Here is a 22,227-nt window from a genome sequence, read left to right on the forward strand (position 1 = left end):
TTGCTAAGCTTTTTAAAGTTGCATTTTCAACATGAAAGTTTTCACCTATGTGAAAACGAATTGAAAATCCCTTCAACAAGTGGATGGGTAAGTTCTGATGTGTTCGCAAAACAGAATCCCACACCGCCTACAACAACATGGAGGAATCTTGCACACACTGAGCTGCAAGGAAAAGAAGTCAGTCACAAAAGATTCCACTTCTCTAAAATTCAAAACAGTCAAAAATAAGCTGTACTGTTAGAAGTCAGGATAGCAGGTCCCTGGCGAGGCCAGAACAGGGCACAAGGGAGCCTTCTGGGGTGCTGAAAATATTTTATGTCTTCATCTAGGACATCAAGACCCTCTTCCTGAGACCTCATAACCTCATGCCGGGACACTGAGTATGCATCTACTTTCTTTGCCTCTAATGTCTGGGTTACCTACAGGTAGTCCCACCTCCCCAACACATATGGGGACACCCACAGAGAGTCTTTAGTTTCCTGGTTCATGCCTTGACCTACCCATCTGTATCCTAAACCCACACAAGGATGTATAAATATAGAAAAATGTATTGAGTTATAACTGTGCTTTATATAAGTCATATGTCAGTTTTTTGAGTGTTTTAAAATGCATTGTAAAAGGGCTGGGTGTTAATATGTACACAGATGGCCATGGCATTCAGCTGAGGCTGGTATGGGGTCTGTGAGACTGGTTAGGACTGGGACAGGTGGCTCAGTTCTGACTTGGGTTGGAAGAATAGCATCTTCCAACCGCAGGGGAGGAGGTGGCTCTTGAACTAAGGCTCAAAGGTGAAGGCAGAATGAATGGGAGGGGAAGTATCTCAAACAGGCTTGTTCAGAGGCTCATAGGCAGGCCAGTGGAGGAGTCATCCAGGCAGAGAGCACTGGTCAGGGTCGGACCATGGTTGTGGTGAGAGAGGAGATGGATAGGATAGAGACAAGGCCACCCAATTGCAGATGAAGTTGTCTGATTCCAGGAATGATCCCAGCATAGCTGACCATGGGTGGCCTGTGCTGTTGATGATCTCAAGGGGGATCAGCTAGCCATGCCAGCTCTGGGGTACCAGGGAGAAGATGTGATGTACCAGAGTCTAGATGATGTGGTTGAGGTCCCAAGTCACTCTATGTGAGATTATGGATGAGTAAACTGAGGCACAAGCTGGAAAGCTCAAGACTCTGTGGATCTCTCTCTCTCTCTCTCTCTCTCTCTCTCTCTCTCTTTCTCTCTCTCTCTCTCTCTCTCTGTGTGTGTGTGTGTGTGTGTAGGAGAGGAGGTGAAATACACAGGTAGGTAGACACAGTGTCCTGGGATAGGGTGAGGGGATCTCAGGACAAGGTCATGAGTTGAGGCTTGGAACCTAGGACAGCTTAGGGGTTCTTAGCTGGTCTGGTTTCCCCTTGGTTTGGTTTCGTTTTGTTTTGTGAGTGCATGTGTTTAGAAATGGGGTCTTGTGGCCAGGCAGAGTGGATCATGTCTATAATCCCAGCACTTTGGGAGGGTGAGGTGGGCGGATCATCTGAGGTCAGAAGTTCGAGACCCACCTGGCCAGTATGACCCCATCTCTGCTAAAAATACAAAAAATTAGCTGGGCATGGTGGCGGGCAATCCCAGTTACTTGGGTGGCTGAGGCAGGAGAATTGCTTGAACCTGGGAGGTGGAGGTTGCAGTGAGCTGAGATCGTTCCACCACACTTCAGCCTGGGCAGCAGAGCAAAACTCAGAATTAAAAAAAAGAAAGAAAGAAACGGGGTCTTGCTATGTTGCCCAGGCTGGCCTTGCATTCCTGGGCTCAGTCTCCCAAGAAGCTGGGAGTAGAGTGTGCTTTTTGCTTTTAAATAAGATCTGATTGGGAATGATCTTTGATGATTCTTCTCCTTAATGATCTGTTTTGTAATGGCCTTTTCTTGCCCTCCCACACTCACCTCATTTTACAAAGGGCAACACTGAGACCAGAGAAGGGAAGAGAATCATAAGGGAAGGGAATGTGACTAAATCTCCATGGACCAAGCATGCAAGGGTTTGAGGGTGTCTGCAGCTTAACCTGTGCCCGCAGCTGGGCTGCCAGGACCAAGACCTCCTAAGACACCTGCCCCTGCCACTGGCCACCCAGGAGACCCCTGGACCAGTTATTTTGGGAGTGCCATCAGAATAAGATGCAGAAATGTGCCAATGTGTCTATGAAGATCAGCAGTAGTTTCTTCTGAATCTTTTTGGGGTATTTTGGCTGGGTTTTTCTTAATTATCCAGATTAGCATTAGGTAAATTCCCACATGGAAAGGCGTCTCATCTTCTGAAACCAGCTGTTAATGTGGAAGTGGGTGTGTGACTGGCTTGCCCCCTAAAGACTGAATAGACAGAGGACGCTGAGGCCCTGCCAGCCCCATCCAGCCCCACCCTTCAGCCTATGAAGTAATTTCTCATGTTATAAACAACACGGGCTATGCAAATGCAACTCTCTTGTTAGTGTTCAAGTACAGCATTTGTTTCCATGATGAATTGGAGCCTCAATAATTATTTCTACAATGCAAGCCAGGCCTCTCCCAACAATGTGGCCACCATGGTTCCAGATGCTGTTGGGGGGGCATGCCTGCGGCCACTGCATGGGGCCTTGGAAGGAAGACAGGAGGAAGGGATGTGCATCAATCAAGCCATGAGTCTGGGCACCACTGGCCCGTCCACCACCTGGGAAGCTTTCCGTGTGGAGGATGCACATGGCTGAGCGCATGGCTGCCTCTCCACCCGAGGCCTTCACTCTGCCCTGTCGCCCCCTGGGACCCCTTTTTCTCCCATCTCTGCCCAGCCACATCCTATCATGGTCAGTGGCCAGCTCTAGCGCCACCTTGGTGAAGCCTTGGGGGAGACCTTGCCATCCCAGCGAGGGGCACAGTAAGGATGCCACAGTCACCCCACCCCACCTTCAGGGCCACCTCATCTGGCACCAGCACTGTCTGCGCTGGTCCCCAGCACTTCACACATTTGTATGCTTTGCTTCAGAACGACAAACACTAAAGTTACAGAACTTTATTTAAAAGTGAAAATAAAACTGCATGATTTATATAGACACATATATAGATGTTTGAGAACATGTGTGTATGCATATAGAGAGTGCATAAAAATAGATTTATATTTATATATTCTTTTCTTTTTTTTAAGATGGAGTCTCTCTCTGTTGCCCAGGCTGTAGTGCAGTGGCGTGATCTCAGCTCACTGCAACCTCCGCCTCCCAGGTTCAAGCAATTCTCGTGCCTCAGCCTCTCGAGTAGCTAGGATTACAGGGGTACGCCACCATGCCTGGCTAATTTTTTGTATTTTTAATAGAGGCAAGGTTTCGTCATGTTGACAAGGCTGGTCTCAAACTCCTGACCTCAAGTGATCCACCTGCCTCAGCCTCCCGAAGTGCTGGGATTACAGGCATGAGCCATCGCACCCGGCCTGTATTTATATATTCTGTATTACATAATATAAAAATATAAATGTTTATATAAAGAAATATGTCTTTGCATATTCATAGAAAGAAATCTGGAAGAATACGCACCAAACTGTTCCTCTTGCTTATCTCTGGGAAGTTGGTTTTGCTTTCATACAAAGTAGTGTTTGAATTTGTTTCAGGAATATATTAAGTTTCTAAGCTCTTAGCCAGTGTTTCTGAAGAAGAAAAAGTGTCTTGGATATGCATCTGGCTTCTCTCTTATTAGGCAGTGGGAACCTGCCTCTGTCGTCTAGGCCAGGGCACAGAGCAAAGTGAGCACATGTTTGTGAGATGAATTAAAGAGAGCTCAAGGATAAGCCCCAGCCACCTCCAACAAGGCCCTGGAGTGGCGGCTCCTCACTGCTGCCTTGCAGTGCCTGGCCCAGTGCTTAGGGAGTGCTCCATAAAGGTTTATTGAATGAAGAAGGAAGGAGGGAGGGAGGGAAGAGTTGGAAGGAGAGAAAGAAAGGAGGAAAGAAGGGAGGAAGGAAAGGATGGAGAAAAGGAAGGATGAAGGGAGGAAGGGAGGGAGGGAGGGAAGAAGGGGTATGGGTGATCATGAACTCTGAATGTGTGTGTCTGAATTAATGATTGTTTAATATGTAAATGTGGGAATCTAATGAAACACTAAAATAGAGGGTACCAACTGGATGTTGGAAATATTTTATTACTAGGTTTACAATTTTTTTTCGTTATAAAGTAACAGAACTGTATTCCAAAAGTATGAAAAATAGGCCGGGCGCAGTGGCTCACGCTTGTAATCCCAGCAGTTTGGGAGGGTAAGGCAGGTGGATCACCTGAGGTCAGGAGTTTGAGTCCAGCCTGGCCAACATGGTGAAACTGGTCTCTACTAAAAATATGAAAAAAAGTAGCCGGGAGTGGTAGCACATACCTGTAGTCCTAGCTACTCAAGAGGCTGAGGCAGGAGAATCGCTTGAACCTGGGAGGTAGAGGTTGCAGTGAGCCGAGATCGCACCACTGCATTCCAGCCTGGGTGACAGAGCGAGACTCTGTCTCAAATGAAAAAAAAAAAAAAAGAAGAAGACGAAGAAAAGAAAAGAAAACTTCATCATCACCCTATCAAATCCCCGTTTGTATTTTCGTGAATTTCCTTCCGAGGTTGTGAGTGTATGCACATATTTCTTCTCTGCATGTTACACAGTAGACTGCTCACACCTTTTATATCATGTTTCTGTTGTAACTTCCTGTTATGTCCTAAGCTTTTTTCATCCTATTATAAAGTCCCCAACCTCTTAATCAACTACATTAAGAGAACATATATAACTTATTGAACCAATTACCTCTTCTTATATTGAGGTAACCTCATTTTTTATTATAGCATTTATGATTTTTTAAACTACTAGCTTTTGCCTAATGCCTTCATAATTTTCCCTTGGGTAACCTCTCAGGGGTGTTTGGATGCCTCAGGTTAGTGGCCCAGAAGCAGAGGAGAGATGAGCAGCCTGAAGGCAGCTGGGCCACAAACCTTGTTACCATGAGTTAAGCAGCTTGCCCCAGAGAGCAAATCAGTGCCCACTTCCTTTATTGAGAAAGTCTTGCTATGGAAAACGTCAGTGCGCCTACATAGCCTGCTGAGTGGCAATAATGCACATTCTGGTGGGAGCTTCCTGACCCTCTTCATGGACACCTAGCCAAGAGTTTGCAGAGTGGCACGGGTCTGCAGATGACGTTCTGAGCAGTCCTTGTCTACAGAGCTTCAGTAGGCACAACTGGCTCGCTGTGGAAGGTTTACACCTGGGTGGATTCACAGTTGGAGTTTGAAAGAGAGTAAAGTCCCTGCCATGAGCCTGGCACTGTGCCATGGCCTTCCCGTGCAACAGCGCTCAAAGGGTGCCCCTCCCACAGCGGGGCCTGCTGCCCTGCACTCTTGAGGGTTTGCCTCAGGTCCCTTCCAGGTGCTCCAGCTCCTGTCCGGGTTGCAGAACTCCTGGGCATTGCTGTGTGTGAGCACACACAGCCAGGGCTGCCCCTAGAAACAGGAGAACCAGAGCCGCTCGATTAGATAGGCCACCATGACAACTGTACTGTCAGCATCTTTCATGGGCTCCTTGAGGTATTGCTAAAAAGAGTAATTTTACAATTGGATTTCAATTATTCTCAGAAAATAGGAAGAAGACCCCCTCCCCCCCAATATGAAAGAAGGATGGTCAGGATTTTTTTTTTTTTTTTTTTTTTTTTTTTGAGACAGAGTTTCGCTCTTGTTACCCAGGCTGGAGTGCAATGGCGCGATCTCGGCTCACCACAACCTCCGCCTCCTGGGTTCAGGCAATTCTCCTGCCTCAGCTTCCTGAGTAGCTGGGATTACAGGCACACGCCACCATGCCCAGCTAATTTTTTGTATTTTTAGTAGAGACGGGGTTTCACCATGTTGACCAGGATGGTCTCGATCTCTCGACCTCGTGATCCACCCGCCTCGGCCTCCCAAAGTGCTGGGATTACAGGCTTGAGCCACCACGCCCGGCAATTGTCAGGATTTTTAATCTGAAATGTAATATGTTCAGGTCTGCATTTTAGAAGGAGTAAACTAGCTACTTTATGGAGAGTAGATCAGAGGGTTTGGGACCACAGGTGAGGACTCCCGTGGGGACGTCAGGATGGGAGGTCCCAGGGAGGTCAGTGGCCGGGAGTAGTAGGTGTGAATATTAGCCCCAATTCTTCCGTCCCCCTGCGTCCATACTCTGGCTGTATGAGACTGTGGGCTTGGTCTTGTGACTTACTTTAGTCAATGGGATGGGGCAGACAAGTCTTGATACTAGGTCTGAAAGTTGACCGTAAGAGACCTCACGTATTTCTATTTTTCCTCTCACGCATCTGCCATCACCATGAGAAGAACCTGTCCAGCTTGCCCGTGAACCCTAGGAGGATGAGGGACAGAGCAGAGATGTTCACCAGCTTGCCAACCCCTGAGTGAGCCCAGCCAAGGTCAGTAGAGCTGCAGGCCCTGAGAAGGAATGGCTGTTGTTGCAGACCACTGACATTCTGGGGCTATTTGTTATGCAGTATTGCTGCGGCGGTCGGTTACCGATACAGCGGGCGTGGAAAGAAATTAACAAAGCCAAGAAATACTTAAGAAAGCAAATGGAGTTGGTGGCCAGTTGAGTGAGTGGGTGAGACTGAGAAAGCCTCAGAGAACTTGGTTCGGCTCAGGTACCTGGGTGGTTCAAGGCCCAGTGCCTGCAGTGGAGGACAGAGGAAGAGACGTGGCCGCCCACATTAGACTCACACTAAAAGCACTCTCTCCTTTCCCCGACCATTTCTTTTTGTTTCTGGAGGACGCCAGGGCCTGTGTCTGACAGGATAAGCTCCGTAGGGGGCGAACAACTGTGTGGGATTACAGGCAACCCTGCCACAGTCAGCCGCCCCCACAGCCTCCGGCTCTGTCAGAGCTTCTCCAGTACGGACTCATTAAAACAGACTGATTAAAACAACCCCTGATGTGGACAAGGGGGTGAGCCAGACTTCCCGGCCTCAGAGGCCAACTCAAGAAAGGCCCCCAGATTTCCCAGGGCTTCCTGCAGAAAGCGTAGCCTGCATCTCGTTACTTTCGTTTGCTTAAAATACGTGTGTTTGCAGCAGTGAAACCACCCAAAATACTCACTTCTTTATTTCCAGCTAGATAAGTTGAACTCAATTTGCATTGGATAATTATTTTCAATTAAGTGATAACAATCCTGTTTGGTGCAAAAATAATCTTGTCCAAAGGCCAAACAGTTTATCCCATCCAAAAACAGGAAGCAGTGACAGAAGAATGTTATTAGCATGCTTGCCGTGGGGATGGAGGGGCCAGTCTCTCCATCCCATGGAGGGATGGCCCAGCCAAGGCCTTCAAGGGGGACCTCTGACACTATGGGCTGGGTGGGACCATTGACCTGGTTTGCCCTGTGGCAGCCCCCGGGCTGTGCAGCCACTCTTTCTTCTTTCCAGAAAAAGGAGGAGGCACCTCCTGATGGCTGCAAGGTAGTGGAAAAGACAGCTGGTCAGAGAAGGGCCCAAGACAGAGGCCAGGGCCTGAGTTCTGGGCCACCTGTGTGTCCCTGGACTAGTCATCCCTCTCTGGGCCTCAGTGTCCCCCTGTATGGGGAGCAGTGAAGTTAGATGGGGACAGTTCCAGCTCAGCTGGGATTCTGTCCTGGTAATCCAGAGCTACCTAAGTCTGCAGCCAGGTTTTCTTTAGGGAAAAGCCCCACTTCCTGTGTGATCTGTGTGCTGCTGGGGCAGGGATTCTCCCCCGCCAGGAAGAAGGAGCAGGTGCTGAGTTCTGGAGCCTCACAGGGGCCCCGCCACTCTCCTGGTCTTCTGGCAATGTCACATTCTCTGCAGGCAGCTGGAGTTCCTTACTTTCCTCCACAGCCTTCCCTACTGTTGCACATCTGGGCAAACCCCTCCCCACCGACGGAGATGCTGTGAACATCTTATTCAAGGCTGCTGGTATGTTCAAGAGCAGACCGTGTCTCAAAAACACAAAAAAGAAAAACAACCTGCCTGCCAATCTTTCTATTGTTATTTATGTAGGAAAACATGAGGATCAAAGTAGTCCAAACAAATAACTCATATGAATTTTTGCAGCCAATACTTCAAATATTTGATCCTGAGTGCCCCGTGCTATGTGCTGTCTGTGTTTTCACTGACGTGCAGTCCTACCACAGCCTGAGAACTAAGACTCCTGTCACTTATAGACAAGGAAACCAAAGCTCAGAGAGACTAAGTAATTTGCTCAAGTCACACAGAGTGGAAATCTGACTTTGTTGGTTTCAATTGACTTCCACTCTGCATTTCTTCCATTCCTCCCTCTCTTCCTCCCTCCCTCCCTCACTTCCTTCCTCTCCTTCCTTCCTTCCTTCCTTCATTCCCTTTTTTTGAGACAGGGTCTCACTATGTTGTCCAGGCTGGTCTTGACCTCCTGGCCTCAAGCGATTGTCACCTGGGCCTCCCATGGTGCTGGGATAACAGGTCTGAGCCGCCATGCCCTGCTGTCCTGCATTCTTTCCTCTACTCAACGGTGGCAGCGCCCCTTAGGCTTCTCTGGCACACAATGTACCCTCAGCCAGGCCGAACTGAGAAGCTGGACAGGGGAGAAAGAAGAAACCATCTGAGCTGCCATATCTCTTAAGTTCATAGCTGCCATTTTTGATAGCAAGAGTTTTTCATAGATGTACATTTCATAGATTACTATTAAATATGGATGTATCACATTTTAGTTTGTTTAAATGTTTTCTCTTATAACATTTGTGTGAACAACTTTGGTGGAGCCTTCAACTTTGAGATACGGAAAAGCAGTGTTTCCCACTCTGAATCAGAAACCCAAGGTTAAGTGAGAAGATTGAGCCCAAGGGTCCGGAAGGCCTTTTAGAAGCAGCGCCACCTGCAGGCCTTCCGAGTTCCTTACCTGACAGAATTCAAAGGTGTCAGACCAGGAGTCTCAGACCAATTCTGAGTCCAGCTACTAAAATCACTTTCAGTATGAAAAGTGATTTTCAAACTGAGGCCCAGAGAGAGAAAGAGCCTCAGTTTCTCCATCTATAAAACTTCGGGGTTGGAATAGAACAGTCTTTCTCAAATGATGTCACTCTGGTCTAAAAGCCTAAAAGATGCCAGTGACCCCCTTCTTGAAAGTGTTTTGGTTGATTGATTGATTATTGATTGAGACAGAGTCTTGCTCTGTCACCAGTGCTGGAGTACAATAATAAGATCTCAGTTCCCTGCAACCTCTGCCTCCCAATTCTCGTGCCTCAGCCTCCCAAGTAGCTGGGATTACAGGCACGTGCCACCACACCCAGCTAATTTTTTGTATTTTTAGTGGAGATGGGGTTGCACGGTGTTGGCCAGGATGGTCTTGAACTCCTGACCTCAAGTTATTCTCCTGCCTTGGCCTCTCAAAGTGCTGGGATTACGGGTGTGAGCCCTCACGCCCAGCCTATTTATTTATTTTGAGACAGGGTCTCACTCTGTCACCAAGGCTGGAGTGCAGTGGCACAATCATGGTTCACTGCAGCCTCGACCTCCCTGATCTCAAGCAATCCTTCCACCTCAGCCTTACAAGTAGCTGGGGCTATAGGCAAGCACAACCATACCTGGCTTTTGAGTTTTTTTCTGTATTTGCAGAGATGGGGTTTCACCATGTTGCCCGGTCTTGAACTACTTGGCTCAAGTGATCTTTCTGCCTTGGCCTCCCAAAGTGCTAGGATTACAGGCATGAGCCATGATGCCTGGCCTGAAAGGTGTTCCTTTGTTTGTTTGTTATTTTGAGACAGCCTTGCTCTGTCGCCCAGACTAGAGTGCAGCAGTGCAATCTCGGCTCACTGCAGCCTCTGCCTCCCAGGTTCCAGCAATTCTCCCATCCCGGCCTCCTGAGTAGCTGGGATTACAGGTGTGCACTACCACGCCCAGCTAAATGTTTTTGTATTTAAGTAGAGACAGGGTTTCACCATGTTGGCCAATCTGGTCGCAAACTCCTGACTTCAAGTAATCAGCCTGCCTTGGCCTTCCAAAGTACTGGGATTACAGGCGTGAGCCACTGTGCCCTGCCTGAAAGTATTTTTAAATGCATTAAAAACACACAGAGCAGTTCCCTATCATTCTAACTGCTCAGCAGTGGCCCACGTTTTAGAAATGGTGTGATGGTAGGAGCCGGGGGTGCGGCATGAGAGGCTGCCCGGCCGGCGCCTGCGAGGGCGATGTCAGATCGGGGAATCCAGGCACGGGCAGACACGAGACTGCTATGGTAACAAGGCTGAGGATGATGGCTGGTCTCTGTTCGGTGTCTTGTCTTGTAATCCCAACATGTAGTTGTGACCTTGCTCAATGTTCGTTGTCTGTTAAATGCACTACACAAATTTAATTCCCATGGCTTGTGGCTGAGCAAAGGAGATTTTAAAAGAAAGTTGTGTGCAGTCTAGCTCATCAGCTCTTGCTATTATTTTTAAAGAGCTCCATGGAACAAATGGTGGACTCCAAGCACCCTTTGATTGCTAACAACCTAGAGAAGAGGTATTAGACCTTGGGAGTAGCATTTTTGGCAATGTTTTGGTTACAGACCTCCTTCTGAGTCGCCTGGAGAGGTCTTTCCTGCTCTTTGTAGTGGATGTATGATTTGGTTTGCAAGTGTCACTCCTCCCACAGCATGTGGCCGTCAATCATGGTGGCTTCTGCCTCCAACCCAGTCCCTCTGAGGATCCCAAAGATCACTGCCCCGCCCCTTAGCACATGATTGGTTCAGAGGCAGGCGTATGACTCAAGATGCCAATCAGAATTCTTGTCTGGGATTGTTATTTTAGTCCCTGGGTGAAAGGAGGACTTCCCTGGATAGAGCTGTCTTTCTGGGAGGTTCTGTATCTGGCTGCCCACCACCATCTTGCCTAACTCATAGAAGAAAGCCAAGGAGAGAGCCAAGAGATGGGAGAGAAAGAGGGAGAAAGAGAGAGAGAGAGAGAGAGAGAAGGTCCTGACAACACTGCCTGAGCTGCTGTGTCCAGCTATACCTGCTTCCCCCTAGACTTCCACATTTCAGGAGCCAATGAATTCCTTGGTTGCCTAAGCTACAGTAAGTTAGGCATCTCTCACTTGCAACCAAGAGTCCTTTAAGGCCCACTCAACAGGGCTGCCATATACAGTGACATCCCTTCACTTACGTGGTACGAAAGCTTTTCAGAAGAATGCAGTAAAGTGCTCAGTCATCACCTCCTCACAGAAGCCTTCCTTGATTTCTCTATGCAGAGCCAGTCACTCCCTACTTTGTGCTTCCAGGAATCTTGTAAAAATATATGCTGTAGCCCAAGTCCCTCTATGTATTTATAAGAATATAAATTGAATATTCTTATTCACATGCCTATCTCTCCATCTCAGTGGGAGATCTTTGGGGTCGAGAGGAAATCTGATTTATCACTGTTTCCCCAGGACCCAGCCAAGAAAGTGCTTAGGTGTTTATTGAGTGAATTATAACCAAATCTCACTACAAGAAAAAATTGGGATGTCTCATCTAATTTGTTATTAAGAAAATTCTTACCTGGGTGGGGTGGCTCACACCTGTAATCCCAACACTTTGGGAGGCCAAGGTGGGAGGATCACTTGAGCTCAGGAATTTGAGACCAGCCTGGCAAAATAGGGAGACCCTTTCTCTACTAAAAATACAAAATAAAAAAAAATTATCCAGGCATAGTGGCAAGGCACCTGTGGTCACAGCTACTCTAGAGGCTGAGGTGAGAAGATTGGTTGAGCCTGGGAGGTCAAGGTTGCAGTGAGCGATGATCATATCACTGCACTCCAGCCTGGGCAACAGACTGAGACACTGTCTCAAAAATTTAAAAATTAAAAAAAAAAAAAAAAGAAAAGAAAATGATTGGCTGGGCACTGTGGCTCATGCCTATAATGCTAAAAACTTTGGCAGGCCAGGGCTCTGAGGCTGCTTAAGTGTGCTGACTGGCCCCAGGTCACACACAGGGACCAGACGTGCTGACCTCTGTGGAGCTTTGCACCCAATCACCCAGAGGCAGCAGGAGGAGTTTCCTTTTTGTTCTATTTTGTTTGAGACAGGGTCTCACTCGGTTGCTGAGACCAGAGTGCAGTAGCACAATCTTAGGTCACTGCAGCCTCAATCTTCTGAGCTCAAGAGATCCTCCCACCTCGGCCTTCCAAGTAGCTAGCACTACAGGTGTGTGCCATTATGGCCTGGCTAATTTTTTTTTTTTTTATTAGAAATGGAGTCTCACTACATTGCCCAGGCTGGTCTCAAACTCCTGGGCTCAAGAGATCCTCCCACTTTGGCCTCCCGAAGTGCTGGGATTACAGATGTAAGCCACCATGCCTACCGCAATTGAGATTTGTTTCTTTTCTTTTTTTATTGAGATAGAATTTCGCTCTGTTGCCCAAGCTGGAGTGCAGTGTACAGTGGCACGATTTCAGCTCACTACAGCCTCTACCTCCTGGGCTCAAGGGATCCTCCCACCTCAGCCTCCTGAGTAACTTAGACTACAGGTGTGCACCATTAAGCCTGGCTAATTTTTGTTTGTTTGTATTGTTTTCCAGAGACAGGGTCTCACTATGTTGCCCAGCTTGGTCTGAAACTTCTGGTCTCAAGTGAGCCTCCCACCTTGGCCCCCCAAAATGCTGGGATTACAGATGTGAGCCACCACGCCCAGCCCTGAGGTTTGTTTCTTAAACTATTATCCTCTAAGGGCGGTTCCACATTCACACACCTTCATGCATTTGGCTCTTGGCTGTACCTGCCTCCTCTCACCCCAGATTCTGCCAAGCTGGTCCTTAGGACAGTGGCTCTCCCACCTACCCTGAGGCCGAGATCTCTACATGTTTGTGGGCCTCACTTCCCAGGCACCTCCCAGCCCCACACGAGCCTTCTCCTAGGGCCAAGAAGGCATTTTTGTATGGGCGGTGGTGGGGGGTCTGTTTCAGAGACACAGATGGCTCCAAATACGTCTTCTCCATCTGTAAGAGATAACAGATGTGCATTGAAAGAAAGGAATACGTACATATTTAATGATTTAACTTAAGCAACTGGGCAAATATTCATTTTCTTAAGATGGTAATATATAATTAACTGATAATAAAATTAATTGGGTAAAACAGTCTAAAAGAAAGAGGTTTAATTGTTCCAGAGACTGACGAGTCCCCAAAAGCAGCCACGAGAAGAAGGTTTTTCCTGCTCTGGAACAAGGGCTCTGAGTGGGGCTTCGTGTTCATCCTGTGGGAATGGAGGGTGGAGAGGAAGATGGTTCCTTGCAATTTAACAACTTAACAATGGGTTTAGAGAGATCCTAATGTCTACTCCCAACCCTAACCACACATCTTCACCCCTGCCAGTTCAAAAAACACAGAAAAGAAAGAATCTACCACCAGTACCCTTGTCCTAGATGATAGGAGAGAAAGCTTGTAGCAGCCTCACGACCTTGCCCCTTTCACTGCTAAGTGCCAGACCCCGGGCTGGACACTGTGGGGGAGACTGGCTGGGCAAGTCTGCCCTGCAGGGAGGTCTGAGGTGTTTAGGGAAAGGAGACAGGGACACACGGTCCTCACAAATGCAAAAGAAGGTTTTGGTCCTTAGATCAGTAGCCCTCCCACCTTCCCAGAGGCCGAGATCTCTGACACGTTTGTGGGCCTCACTTCCCAGGTGCCTCCCAGCCCCACACGAGCAGAGGGGTCACCAGTCAGAGGGAAGGGAAGGTGACTGGGACTGGAGAGAGACGTCCCGGAGGAGGTGGCTGGGGCAGGTGGTCTCTGACTGGCACCTACAGGACAGGAGCCCATAGGAAGAGGGGAGAGCAGGACAACTGGGGTTGGGTTGGACTAAAGCGGGACCAGGAAGGGTGTAGGGAGAGATGAGGCTGGATGGGTGGCTGGAGGAGGGGGTCCCAGGTGCGAGGGAAAAGCAGCTCTGGTCCCACCATCGGCCCTGCCTTTTATTATTAATCTCTCTTGTGAATTCAGGTGGGAAAAGGTCTGCTGAGATTCATGCCAGAATTCACAGGAGAAAGAGTCTGTAATTTCTTTGAGCTCTGTGACTCTGGACAAAGTATTCAGTATTAATGCAGTTGACCATGACGTCTTCTGTGTATTCAACTGACAGACCAAATTACCTTTCCTTATCTCCTGGCGAGAAAAAAGGACCATTTACTTGACATATTTCATAATCATTTCACCTGCTTGCCCCCTACAGAGAGCACCAGTGACCCGGCCCCCCCCCTTCCCACCCAATACAGGAAGTATGTCGTCTAATAAGCCCAGTTTCTAAAGAATGTTTTTAATCTTAGTATAGTGAATGTGATTTTCAATTGTATTGTTAATTCTCCATCTGCTTTTTGAAAAGCACATGCTTTTGTTCTAATTCTCATCTTAGCTCACTCATCAGGACCAGGAGGAAGCTTCGACATCTTCCATTTCATGACCCTATTTGGCATTTGACAGGTGAGACCCAAAGAGGAGAAGGCATGGGCCAGGACACCACAGGGCAGCTGGGGGCAGATCAGTCAGGGCTCTATTCCCTCCATGCCCAGTAGGCACCGTTCTCTAGGTGGTGCCCCAGCCTGGGTAACTACAAAGCCTCAGAGACTCAGAGCATTTTTTTCTAATTGTGGTAAAGTACACATAACAAAAAATCTACCATCTTAACCTTTTTTTTCTGTTTTGTTTTGTTTGTTTGTTTGTTTTGAGATGGAGTTTCGCTCTTGTTGCCCAGGCTGGAGTGCAGTAGCACGATCTCAGCTCACTGCAACCTCCACCTTCTGAGTTCAAGCGATTCTCCTGCCTCAGCCTCCCCAGTAGCTGGGATTATAGGCACCCCCCACCACTCCTGGCTAATTTTTTGTATTTTTGGTAGTGACAGGGTTTCACCATGTTGACCAGGCTGGTCTCAATTTCCTGACCTCAGGTGATCTGCCTGCCTTGGCCTTCAAAAGTGCTGATATTACAGGTGTAAGCCACCGAACTGGCCCATCTTAACCATTTTTAAGTGGACAGTTTAGTAGCATTAAGTAATTTACATTGCTGTATTACCACCACCATCATCCATCTCTAGAACTGTTACACTTTAACTGAAACTCTGTGCCCATTAAATAATAATTTTCCATCTCCCTCTAACCCCCAACCTGGTAACTACCATTCTCCTTTCTGTCTCTACGAATTTTACTACTCTAGGTACCTTACGTCAGTGGAATCACACCACTTATGTGGTGACTGGTTTATTTCACTTAGTGTGATGTCTACCAGGTTCATCCACATTATAGCACATGTCAGAATTGCCTTCCCTTTTGAAGCTTCCTCTTATTCCACTGTCTGTCCACACCACATTTTGTTTATCCATTCATCTGTCAGTGGACACTTGGGTTATTTCCATCTTATAGCTATTGTGAATAATGCTATGAACAAAAATACCACTTTAAGATCCTGCTTTCAATTCTTTTAAGTACATATATAGCCACAGTGGAAATGTTGGATTATGATTCCACTTTTAATTTTTTGAGCAGAAGTGTTACTTCATTAACTACCACTCTGGCTTCCATCCCGCAGGCCGGAAGCCACACCAGGCATCAGATGAGAGGATAGGAAACCAGCCGTTGCCCAGAGGTTCCTGGGTCTCAGAGAACAAAATCCAAGTGTGGGAAGGTCTTGCCCACTGGCCAGGTACTGGGCATGGCCTCTCAGGGCACCTGTGGATTTCTAGTCAGTGTGTCTTGGGGCTACTGAAAACCTGGCTCTGGGCTTTGCCTTAGGAAGCAGTGGACCAGGAACTGCACACTCACATCAAATATAATAGTAAGTACAAGGGACCTTTCTTGCAGTACCTCATTTAATTCTCATCTCAACCCTGGGAGGTAGGTACAATCGTCATCCCATTTTACAGATGAGAGTATCAGTGCTCACGGATGTTAATAGGTCCAAAAGAAAAGTGGCAAGGCTCAGACTCAAGCCCAGCTCAGTCCCTGTTCTTTCTACCACCTCCAGCTGCCTCTCGTGGTGTTTTAGTGTAGGGAGGAAAGGTACAGGTGCTGCAGGGAGGAGTATGTAGGAACAGGGATGGGGGAGAGTGGTTCTGTCCAAGGACCTGGAAGGTGCCTTGGAGGAGGCTGCCTTTTAGCAGAACCTGGAAGGATGGGTCGATGCTGGGGAAGAAGGTGCCAGAAAATGTATATCAAACTCCTTGGGTGGTTCTCTCTGGATGCAAAGAAAAGTGATAGATCTCAAATATGGTGGAGATTTGCCAGGTGTGGTGGCTCATGCCTGTAATCCCAGCACTTTGGGAGGCCGAGGTGGGTGGATCATGAGGTCAGGTGATCGAGACCATCCTGGCTAACACAGTGAAACCCCATCTCCACTAAAAATACAGAAAGTTAGCCAGGCATGGTGGCGTGCGCCTGTAGACCCAGCTACTTGGGAGGCTGAGGCAGGAGAATCGCTTGAACTCGGGAGGCAGAGGTTGCAGTGGGTGAGGGGGTGAGACTCAGTCTCAAAAAAAAAAAAAAAAAAAATTATCCAGGTGAGGGGTAACTAGCAAAAAAAAAAAAGAAAGAAAATATGGTGGAGATTTTTTTTAAAGACTGTAACTCTAGATAAATAGATTTGAAAATTGTATAAAATAGATAATTTTCTATGAAAATAAATATTCAGACCAATTCAAAAAGGAGTTGAAAACATAAAAAGATCATGGAAGAAATTGGAAGACTTTCACTGTCTGTATTACTATAATATTTGAACTTTTTTTTTTTTTTTTTGAGGCACAGTCTTGCTCTGTCTCCCAGGCTGCAGTTCAATGGCGTGACCTTGGCTCACTGGAACCTCTGCCTCCTGGGTTCAGGCAGTTCTCCTGCCTCAGCCTGTTGAGCCTGTTGAGTGGATTACAGGTATGCACTACCACGCCTGGCTAATTTTTGTGTTTTTTCAGTAGAGATGAGGTTTCACCCTGTTGGCCAGGCTGGACTTCAAACTCCTGACCTCAAGTGATCCACCTGCCTCAGTCTCCCAAAGTGCTAGGATTACAGACATGAGCCACCATGCCTGGTCTATATTAGAACTTTTAAAAATGAGTGTTTGTTACTTTTGGAATCTGAAGTAGATATATATATATAAAATATGTATACTATCATAGGAATTGTTGTTGTTTTTGAGACAGAGCCTCGCTCTGTTGCCCAGGCTGGAGTGCAGTGGCATGATCTCGGTTCAGTACAACCTCTGCCTCCCGATTCAAGTGATTCTCCTGCCTCAGCCTCCTAAGTAGCTGGAATTACAGGAGCCCACCACCACGCCCAGCTAATTTTTTGTATTTTTAGGAGAGATGGGGTTTCACCATGTTGACTAGGCTGGTCTCAAACTCCTGACCTCAGGTAATCCACCCACCTTGGCCTCCCAAAGTGCTGGGATTACAGGCGTGATCTACTGTGCGTGGCCACATGGGAAATATGTATGATATTAAGTATAAAAAGCAGATTGCATAGCCAGTCATGGTAGTGTACACCTGTAATCCCTGCACTTTGAGAGGCCAAGGTGGGAGGATCGCTTGAGGCCAGGAGTTCGAGACCAGCCCGGGCAACATAGCAAGAATTGATATCTACAAAAAATTTAAAAATTAGCCAGTATAATGGCACGTGTCTGTAGTCCCAGCTATTCTGGAGACTGAGGCAAGATGATCACTTGAGCCCAGAAGTCCAATGCTGCAGTGAGCCATGATCACACTACTGCAAGCTGGCCTGGGAGACAGAGTAAGACCTTAGTTCTAAACAACAACAAAAATAATTAACTAAATTAAATTTTTAAAAAAGCAGGTTACAAATTGGTATATATAGAGAGTGGCCCCCACTTATGTGAGTAAATATGTAAATGTCAGTGTGTATTTACAAGGATATTTACCACAATTTCACCAATGGTTATTCCTGGGTAGTAGAGTTATGGATGGCTTTCTTTTTCTATTTTCTTTTTTTAATGAAAAACAGATAAAACAAAAATTGTAATTGCCTGCCAGGGCTACCATTAAAAAAACCACAGACTGGACTGGGTGGCTTAAACAACAGAAGTTTATTTTCTCATAGTTCTGGAGGCTGGAAACCCAAGTTCAAGGTGCTGGCAGGCTTGGTTCTCCTGAGGCCTCTCTCCTTGGCTTGCCAACAGCCACCTTCTTGCTGTGTCCTCCCAAGGCCTTTGCCCCGTGCACATACATCCCTGGTGTCTTTCTTCTTATAAGCACACCAGTCATATTGCATGAAGGCCCAACCCTTATGACCTCATTTTACCTTAATTACCTCCTTAAGGACCCTGTTTCCATACACAGTCATATTGGAGTTTAGGCCTTCAACCTATGAATTGTGGGGGAACACAATTTAGTCTATAACAAAAGTTAGTTTGAAAAAGAAAAAGGCCGGGCGCGGTGGCTCAAGCCTGTAATCCCAGCACTTTGGGAGGCCGAGGCGGGTGGATCATGAGGTCAAGAGATCGAGACCATCCTGGTCAACATGGTGAAACCCCGTCTCTACTAAAATACAAAAAAATATAGCTGGACATAGTGGCACGTGCCTGTAATCCCAGCTACTCAGGAGGCTGAGGCAGGAGAATTGCCTGAACCCAGGAGGCGGAGGTTGCGGTGAGCCGAGATCACGCCATTGCACTCCAGCCTGGGCAACAAGAGTGAAACTCCGTCTCAAAAAAAAAAAAAAAAAAAAAAAAAAAAAGAAAGAAAAAAAAAAAGAAAGTAGGCCAGGCACAGTGGCTTATGCCTGTAATCCCAGCACTGTGGAAGACCAAGGTGGACTGATCACTTGAGGTCAGGAGTTCAAGAGCAGCCTGGCCAACATGGTGAAACCCCATCTCTACTAAAAATGCCAAAAAAAAAATTAGCCAGGCATGGTGGCAGTCACCTGTAGTGCCAGCTACTCAGGAGGCTGAGGCATGAGAATTGCTTGAACCCATGGGGTGAACGCTGCAGTGAGCTGAGATTGTGCCACTGCATTCCAGCTTGGGCAACAGAGCAAGACTCTGTCTCAAAAAAAGAAAATAAAGCTTATTAAAGCCCTTACAAAAAGACCCAGACAGTTCTTAGGATGAATTTTGTCAGTTTCACCCAACAGTTAATTTCTGTCTTTTTTTTTTTTTTTTCGAGACAGAGTTTCGCACTTGTTACCTAGGATGGAGTATAATGGTGCGATCTCAGCTCACCGCAACCTCCACCTCCTAGGTTCAAGCAATTCTCCTGCCTCAGCCTCCCAGGTAGCTAGGACTACAGGCGTGTGCCACCATGCCCAGCTAATTTTTGTATTTTTAGTAGAGATGGGGTTTCACCATGTTGACCAGGATGGTCTCAATCTCTTGACCTCGTGATCCACCCGCCTTGGCCTCCCAAAGTGCTGGGATTGTAGGCGTGAGCCACCGCACCTGGCCAACAGTTAATTCCTATGCTATGCAACCTCTCCCAGAGCTTAGAAAAAAGTTAAAAAATTTCCAATTAATTGTATACAGTTTGCATAACTCCAATACTAAGACTTGATGTTACAAGAGCACAGGATAAAGTCTATCTATCTAAAATCAAGAGTCAACATCATGCTAATGATAAAACGCTAAACCCAGTCTAGAGGAATTTGGATTAAAGTCAGAATGAAGACAAAGGTATCAGTTAGGTATCAGCAATGCTAGCTGCTCTAAGGAACATAACTCCAAACCTCAGTGGCTGAACACAATGGAAGTATATTACTTATTTACACAAAGAGCAATGAGAATTCCTGGTTAGCCAGCTGCCTCCCATGTGGCCATTCAGGGCCCTCAGCTGCTTCTGCCATCCTCTAGAGCCACTGCCAGCTCCTCTGACAGCAGACAGGAAGAAAGACAGTAGTAGATTGTGTGGGAGGTTTTATGGACCAACCAGGGAAGGCACTTACATCACCTCCACCCACAGTCCAGTGACTAGAACCTGGTCACACAGCCACTCCTAACTGCAAGGGAGGCTGAGAAATGTTATCTCCTTCTGTGCCCAGCAGGAAGAAGAAACAGGTGATATTGCAGCATTTCTTTTCTTTTTTTTTCTTTTTTTTTTTTTGAGACAGATTTTTGCTCTTGTCACCCAGGCTGGAGTGCAATGGTGCAATCTCGATTCACTGCAACCTCCACCTCCCCAGTTCAAGCAATTCTCCTGCCTCACCCTCCAGAGTAGCTGGGATCACTGGTGCCCGCCACCATGCCCAGCTAATTTTGTATTTTTAGTAGAGATGGGATTTCACCACGTTGGCCAGGCTGGTCTTGAACTCCTGACTGCCTTGGCCTCCCAAAGTGCTGGGATTACAGGCGTGAGCCACTGGGCCCGGCCTGTTGCAGCATTTCTTACAGAATACTGCGCTGTCGTCTCCAGGACTTCTGTTGACAAGTCACTGATGTTTTCTGCACACCCTGATGTGCAGCAGGCAATGACTGCTACCTGAGCACCATCCCAGCTTCAGAGATTAAAAATGTGAAAAACTTGCAATTGATGAAATACTCGATAGGAATGGTAAATGAGAGGCTACACTTGTAAAAGGCCCATGGATAAGCCAAGGCTTTCCGGGCATAACCCCAAAAGCCAAAAACATAAATGAAAGACTTAACTACATAAAAACAAAAAAATCCCTTATATCAAAAAAGAACGTTGAAAGGAGAAGGGTCCACTGTGGGGAAAATCTTTGCAGTGTGTGATAGAGAATGAGTAGGCTTGCTATTTAAAGAGACCTCAGGCCGGGCGCGGTGGCTCAAGCCTGTAATCCCAGCACTTTGGGAGGCCGAGGCAGGTGGATCACGAGGTCGAGAGATCGAGACCATCCTGGTCAACATGGTGAAACCCCGTCTCTACTAAAAATACAAAAAATTAGCTGGGCATGGTGGCGCGTGCCTGTAATCCCAGCTACTCAGGAGGCTGAGGCAGGAGAATTGCCTGAACCCAGGAGGCGGAGGTTGCGGTGAGCCGAGATCGCGCCATTGCACTCCAGCCTGGGTAACAAGAGCGAAACTCCGTCTCAAAAAATAAATAAATAAATAAATAAATAAATAAAGAGACCTCACAAATCAAGAGTAAACAAGGTAAACAAAATGGATAAAGAACATAACAGGAAATTAATAAAAGAACTAAAAATGGTTAAATATGTTAATGATGTAAAACTATTTAGTAGTCAAGCACAAATTAAAACTACCATGTAATACCATGTTTTACCATGAGATTGGCAGAGATGTGAAAATCATAATGGTGTTTGCAAAGACTAGCAAGTAAAAGCTATTAAACCTCTGGAAAGGGAAAGATGGGCACCCTGTTTACTTCTGTGGATGATAAGGTCTTGGAAACACTTATGCCTATTGACCCAGCAGTCCCGCCTCTGGAATGGATCCTAAGGAAACAAATGAAGAGATCTAAAAGACATAGGTACAAAGCTACTAATTAACTTTAATTTGTATCAAGTTATACATGCACATGATTTCAAAGGTGAAAAAATTCTACAAGATTTGTTATGAAGGCCAGCAATTCCCTGAAGCCCCTTCCCAAGTCATGGCCCTGCTCCGCTTTTTCAGTCCTAGAGATACAATTTTTTCTTTTTCTGTTTTGAGACAGGGTCTCACTCTGTCTCCCAGGCTGGAGTGCAGTGGCATGATCACAGCTCCCTGCAGCCTCGACCTTGGGGGTACAAGCGATTTTCCCTTCTCAGCCTGCTGAGTAGCGGGAACCACAGGCATGCGCCACCATGCTCAGCTACCTTTTATCATTTATTGTAGCCGGAGGTCTCCCTGTGTTTCCTAGGCTCAAGCAGTCCTCCTGCCTTGGCCTCCCAAAGGGTTGGGATTACAGGCATGAGCCACCACACACAGCCTCAGAAAGACTATTTCAGTCCTTTAAGTATCTACTATATTTTCTCTAAATACCATACTTATATTGCTACTTCTTGATTTTTCAGGTTTATACATTATATACTGATTTGTCATTATGGAAGGGGAGAATTTGGCTCTCATCAACCACTCACAATACCCCTCGCCCACCCTGGAACAAAACAGGTATGAATACATGTTTTCCCACCCTCACAGCCCCCCAATATAGTTATTTGTAATTCTGATCAGATCAATATTTGGTGTTTACTTCATTCTGACTGTAAATCTATTTTCAAGATTTCTAGAGTTAATAATTGTAATTGTCTTGCTTTTTTTTCTTTTCTTTTCTTTTCTTTTTTTTTTTTTTTTTTTTGAGGCAGAGTCTCACTCTGTCTCGCAGAAGTGCAATGGCACAATCTTCACTCACTGAAG

At 46.7% G+C, this 22,227-nt stretch overlaps 1 protein-coding gene across 8 annotated transcripts in view; it reads left to right on the plus strand.

The window, feature by feature from the left end:
- Positions 1 to 22,227, plus strand: part of ZCCHC7 (zinc finger CCHC-type containing 7) — a 279,525-nt gene that overhangs the window by 242,586 nt on the left and 14,712 nt on the right. For 2 of the 8 annotated variants that reach the window (XR_012516641.1, XR_012516637.1), the window contains exons 9-12: positions 6,320 to 6,411; positions 14,336 to 14,403; positions 15,505 to 16,835; positions 21,885 to 21,981. Coding sequence is in view for 1 of the 8 variants with exons in the window: in XM_074395057.1 (XP_074251158.1) it covers positions 330 to 380 (51 nt within the window). In the remaining 7 variants the exon portion in view is untranslated. Of the gene's footprint in view, positions 1 to 329; positions 381 to 6,319; positions 6,412 to 12,510; positions 14,404 to 15,504; positions 16,836 to 21,884; positions 21,982 to 22,227 lie in introns of those variants that run through there. The other 6 variants (XR_012516639.1, XR_012516638.1, XR_012516640.1 and 3 more) reach the window with 6 other exon arrangements.

Source organism: Saimiri boliviensis, chromosome 2 (genome assembly GCF_048565385.1).
Source record: "Saimiri boliviensis isolate mSaiBol1 chromosome 2, mSaiBol1.pri, whole genome shotgun sequence".
Classification (NCBI taxonomy): Eukaryota; Metazoa; Chordata; class Mammalia; order Primates; family Cebidae; genus Saimiri; species Saimiri boliviensis.